The sequence below is a fragment of the Phragmites australis genome, chromosome 19 (genome assembly GCF_958298935.1).
Source record: "Phragmites australis chromosome 19, lpPhrAust1.1, whole genome shotgun sequence".
In the NCBI taxonomy this organism is placed as follows: domain Eukaryota; kingdom Viridiplantae; phylum Streptophyta; class Magnoliopsida; order Poales; family Poaceae; genus Phragmites; species Phragmites australis.
This window is the reverse complement of record NC_084939.1, coordinates 25,475,251-25,481,166: the sequence shown is the minus strand read 5'-3', so window position 1 is coordinate 25,481,166 and position 5,916 is coordinate 25,475,251. Positions and strand designations below refer to the sequence as shown.

Below are 5,916 nucleotides of genomic sequence, written 5' to 3'. Positions count from 1 at the left end.
AAGGAGATACCGACAACCTAACATTCTTAGTGCTACTCCCTTCCTCCTCCGGCTAGTGTAGGATGACTTCGTTACTAATCAGGGAGCTTAATCAGGTCAGCCCTAGATCCGACATGAGTGGGAGGTGTCAAAGACCCTGGGCACTCGAGGATGCGATAGAGAACCTTTGTCACATCCTGCGAGATTGTAAATTAGAACATTGTCTCCACCCTGAGGAATTCGCTTTGGCACACGCACAAATATGTAGTCATTAGTTCTTGGTATACTATATTCATTTAGCCCCTAACTGGTTATCTAGGAAGAAAGCTTAGAGATAATAAGATAAAATTATAGACCGACCAACATGAATTAGCCAGCCGAATTAAGGGAAAAGATTGAATGCTCATATTTCCCCTTTAGTCGTAGAAACTCTTGTTTCCTAAAGTCGATTCCCATGTGACCTTGTCCGGGCTTATCTGGGTGCGCGCGATAGGTAAAGGTTCCCGGATTGCGACTTACCACCAATGTACCCATGTTACGGGTGCCAAATGTTCCATTTAGGGAAGAAAAAAAAGAGCACAAAAGGATACAAATGACCTTACAGGAAATATAAACATTTACTAGTATAAACTTACTCTTAGTACTTACGCAAAACTTTTGGAGCTGGTCGATATTCCAAGAATTTTTTTAAGGACATGGTTGTCCTCCATAACTAACCTTTATGACACTGGTTTGTTAGAGTCGACCACCCGATAAGGACATTCCACTTCAGCGATAGTTTGTTGCTGCTTTGTAACTCTGTACAAGTCATAGAACCAAATCTCCGGGTTCAAATGATCTTTTGCGAATGTTCTGGTCATGGTAGCACTGGAGAGCTTGCTAGTACCACGATGAGCTTATCAGCACTTGCGTCCTTTTTTCTTCGAGGATATTGAGGTCATCCTGCCTTAAAAGTTTACCCTGTAGTTTGTAATAAATAACTTGGTATATTTGTTAGACTTTTAGAAATTTAAACGCCTTCCGCATTTGATGAGAATACTTCATGCTGGATGCATTCAACAGCATATCATGATCTCCTTACTGACTTCTGTCGGAGGATTAACTCTTGTCGCAGGGATCCCGAGAGACCCCTTTTTAGAGATTCGGCCGGGGGGATGATCCTGAATAAGTTCGCCGGAGAAATGAATGAGAGTAAATGCAACGGCCGGTGGTGGGGGTGACGACCTAGTGCAAAGAGAAGTAGATGCACCGGAATTTAGACAGGTTCGGGCTGCACGGGGCGTAATACCCTACTCCTGTATGGATGTAATAACTGTCCCGAGGAAGTCCCTCAAGGATGTTGCTGGTTACAAGAATATTGGCCTAACTAAGAGCTTGAGGCTCCTTGTTCTTCAGCAGGGACTGTCCCTTGTGCCTTGTGTTCGTCTATGGTTCGGTGCTTGATGCTTGGGTGCTTGCGGTCTCTTGTTGGCTTGGCTATTGTTGGATTGTCCGTCGTCCTCTTCTGTGTTGCCAGCTCTTTTAAGTACTCGTCGGCTGCGATATGTCCCGAACGGGAAGGAAGGGGGCACAAGTTCCAAGACGCCATGACTGGGAAAGGCGTCATCATTTCTTCTAGGTGAAGTGACCGGGGGTGAAAAAAACGCCGCACACCCGGTCACCTGTCACCATAAACGCCCTGGCAACGGGCGCCGTGGAGAGGGCCCACCGGGCAGCAGCAGAGCAACCCGGCGTGCCCGCCCTGTCTTGTTCCTCTGCCACGGCAGGGCGGCAGACGGAACGGCTTGATCCTCACGATGTTATCCCAAGACAAGCCGGATGATACGGGACGGGACCCGTGCAATTAATAGCCCCACGTCTCTCTGCCAAAACATGGCAGGAACTGACACCGCGACGGGAGCAGTTGGAGATGTCAGGCCACGCACGCTCATTAAATACGGCCTCGGACCTCTAGCTGATGGATACCTCATCGGCGGGCCCCTCGAGGGCCTTTCTGGGTCGTCGAGGCACCAAGTGCTCGGGGGTACTATTCACCTCCCCAAGCACTCTCTCCCGAGAATGCCTATCCTTGTCCTCAGGGTACCGGGTGCTCGGGGGTACTATTCACCTCCCCGAGCACTCTCTCCCGAGCACTCTTGCACGATCCTTCGGGGAACCGAGTACTCGGGGGCTGCCACGTGCAGCCCCGAGCACTCTCTCCCGAGCACTCTTACGCGGATCCTCAGGGAACCGAGCGTTCGGGAGCTGCCACACGCAGTCCCGAGCACTCTCTCTCGGAACTTAGCTCTTCTGATCGTCGGGGGACTAGGGCGCTCGGGGGTGACCGGGCACCTCCCCGAGCACTTTCTTCCCGGTACTTAGACTCTGTGGATCATCGGGGAACTGGGGTGCTCGGGGACCAATGACTGTGGCCCCGAGCACCTTCTCCCGGGACTTGAACTTTTCTCATCCTTTAGGAGGGACCTCGTGGGATGGCGCCATGTGGCGGATGGCTGGCCGGGCCTCGGGACTCAGGGACCCCCGGTTCCTGATACACTGACAACTTCTTTCTTTGATTAGTTCAAAATGCGTTAATCACTAGTCGAAGATCTTATTATAACCCGGCTTAGGTCCGCTTGAGTGAGAGGCGTCGTAGCCTCGGTCACTCGTGAAATGCGATAAGGAGCCTTTTCGCAACCTGAGTTCGCAACATAATGATACTTCCCTTCTCGTTGGAATTTGCTTTTAAGGGGTATACAATATGTCACTTTCAGTTTCTAGCACCTAATACTTGTCAAGCCCCCGACGGTCTGCCCAGAAGAATTTTCCTGCTAGGCAGTCTAAATAGAAAACGCAATAAAGAGAAAAGAGCACATATTGTCTTTGGGTCGAGAAAAGCTTTTCGCCACCCTAGGTGCGTGTTTGGAATGAGGAACCCGAGAAGTGGCTTATCCCATTGTCAGGCGTGACGATGTACAGAAAGACAAGTAAGACAGGAAAAGAATCCGAGCAACTTCCTAAGCAATATGATCTTTATTATTATAAAGGTACTCTTAGTACTTACACTTGGGACTTACATAGTTTATTGATGACCCACGAGCTATTGTAGACCTAAAATCTTAAACCTGAACAATACATACTAAATTAAGCCAATAAGCCGTGACCCTTATTACTTTAAGGGTAGTGTAGACATTGTTACATGGGTTTCGAAGTAATCGTAAAACACAACCTTGAGGTTTCTGGGTTTACGTCTCGAGGCATTGTGGTCATAGTCACTACTGAGGCTTCTTGTTTATCTTGATTCCTGAGCTCTTGGTTCCTTGCTTGGTTGGTGTTGAGATGCTATATCAAGACTCCGCTTATCACAATGAACACCTTTCTTAGGACAATCCCAGATACTAATGACCCCTTCAGGTTTCGGGATCTTCATGCATTGGTAGGCGTAATATATGGTTGCCATGAACTTGACAAGAATAGATTTTCTTAAGATGGCGTTGCATACAGTCTTGAAATCGACCAAATCAAACAGAATAATTTTCGTTTGAAAGTTAACATGCTTCCAAAGATAACGGAGAATAATATCTGGCCAGTGGGAATAGTGGAAGATCTAAGTACTATAGCTTTAAATTTGACTAGTACATGCATCATTGACTTGTCTGCAAAACTCTAGAAAGCCTAAAGCTTTGAATTTCATATAGGAGCAAAGCTGCAGCCAACCGGTCCTCTCGCTACCAAGTTTCCTTGGCTTATAGTGGGGGTCAATTTCTATGATTCATGTGATGCTGACAGAAAGGGAAATCGTACGTAGATCTAAGCTAGACAGCAGGCTATAGAAGAAAGTGAAAAGAAATCATCAGTTAGTAGCTAGCGGAGGTTAGTTAGATGATAGCAAGTGAAAAAGGAAGGAGCTCACTCACATGCACCTCTCATCCTATATATACACCCACACACGCTTCATGCGACAGTAGCGCACTACTGCCAGAAGCTTACCAGGCAGCCAGGCACCGGCCGGACAAGGCAAAGGTTGCGACGACAAGAGAATCGAAGCCCGGCCGGGGCCGTGGAGGATGGGGAGGCCGCCGTGCTGCGACAAGGTCGGGGTCAAGAAGGGGCCGTGGACGCCGGAGGAGGACATCATCCTCGTCTCCTACATCCAGGAGCACGGCCCCGGCAACTGGAGGTCCGTGCCCATCAACACCGGCCTCATGCGGTGCAGCAAGAGCTGCCGCCTCCGCTGGACCAACTACCTCCGCCCCGGGATCAGGCGCGGCAACTTCACCCCCAACGAGGAAGGCATCATCGTCCACCTCCAGTCCTTGCTAGGCAACAGGTACTCTACTCTTCAAATTCTTGTGATCACCAAACTGCACATGAAACTATAGCTACGTTAGATTAGAATCGATTTGACCATGGGTATATAATGGCAGATGGGCAGCCATAGCGTCTTACCTCCCACAGAGAACAGACAACGACATCAAGAACTACTGGAACACCCACCTCAAGAAGAAGCTCAAGAAACACCAAGCCATCGGCGCCATCTTCGCACCACCTCCTTCCTCGTCTGATCTATCAACCACTCTACCTACAGCGCCCGCAACGGCCGGTGGCCATGTCGACAACCTCCACCACATGATCACTACTCCCCTCTCCAACTCCAAGGACAACTACACGCGCGCAGCCTGCAACAACCCAGCTGAGATCGCCCAGCTCATCGCTCGACGCTCGCCGTTCGCCACCCCGGGCTCCGTGGACACAGACAGCTCCTCGTCGTCGTACGCCTCCAGTATGGACAACATATCCAAGCTGCTCAACGGGTTCATGAAGAGCTCCCCACCGCAGAATGGCGCCGCCGACATCAAACCCTCGGGCATTGAGGTCGACCCTTTGCTGTCGTTCGACCACATGTCCGGTGCTTCGCTACCAGCCTTCGCCGACGTGCCGCAGCAGCAGCTGCCGGTGATGGGGGTACAAGCCGGTTACGACGAGTCTAAGCAGCAGCAGGCACCGTTGTCTCCGATCGAGAAGTGGTTTTTTGACGAGGCAGCCGACGAGCAGGTCGTCGACCTGATGGATCTGTCCGACGGCTGCTGCTCGGTTCCAATGCTGTTTTAGCTAAAAGAAAGAAAATATATATTAGATAGGTAAATTTGTTGCTGCAAATTACCTTTTTAGGGGAAATCTATATATGTTGCATGCATGAGACAAGAACAAGAACAATACATCACAATTACATACTAGTCGAACTAGTTACAGGAACATTATTCGTAGTACATTTCACACTGGCATCAAAAGTCAGAAGAATAAGATAAGCGACAGGAATCAGCGAGTGTGACTGTGTGATCACATGACATGTAGTGCAAGCATGATGTGATTAATCGTGATTTGTTCTTGGTAATTTTGGTTATATATACTGAGGTGAATTCCCAGATTGAATTGTACGTAATCCATCTATAAATAATTAAATATTACTGCAAAAAAAATTGAAAACAAGATAAATGTGACTTGACTAAATTTTGTAAAGTTAATACCGGTATCTGGAATGGAGTAGGCTCTGCCGTGACTTCTTGCAGTTCTACTTCTGTACAGTCCTGAAATATGAATGCAGAATGGTAGTATAGATACTGTGTTGTTGGATAGAAGCTGCAGAGAGATGAAGCAATTGCCGTCTCTGTCGGCGAGCACATGGTCCCTGATCACATTCAGTGCAGAAAGCATACACAGTGCAAAACTAAAGAGTGCTATTTTCTTTTCATTCAAATGCTTCAATGGTTCCATGAAAATTGCATTAGTTTTGAAGCATCTATGCAAGTAGCATTCAACGAAAAATACACGTATTTGCAAACATGGTGCAAAAAAATTACATAAATGGTGCCTAGCAGGTTGTCAACATCACTGGAAATGCATTGCTAGTTAGTTACACGTCCAAATAAGCCAATGGTATAACTGAGGATGCTGACA

At 48.1% G+C, this 5,916-nt stretch overlaps 1 protein-coding gene across 1 annotated transcript; it reads left to right on the top strand.

Annotated features, from left to right (window-relative positions):
* Nucleotides 1-3,848: 3,848 nt before the first annotated feature.
* LOC133900726 (MYB transcription factor 69-like) lies at nt 3,849-5,336 on the top strand. Its single transcript, XM_062341950.1, has 2 exons — nt 3,849-4,288; nt 4,386-5,336. Exons 1-2 carry the CDS (start codon nt 4,026-4,028, stop codon nt 5,068-5,070), a joined length of 948 nt encoding a protein of 315 aa, XP_062197934.1. The 5' UTR covers nt 3,849-4,025; the 3' UTR covers nt 5,071-5,336.
* The last annotated feature ends 580 nt before the right edge of the window (nt 5,337-5,916 follow it).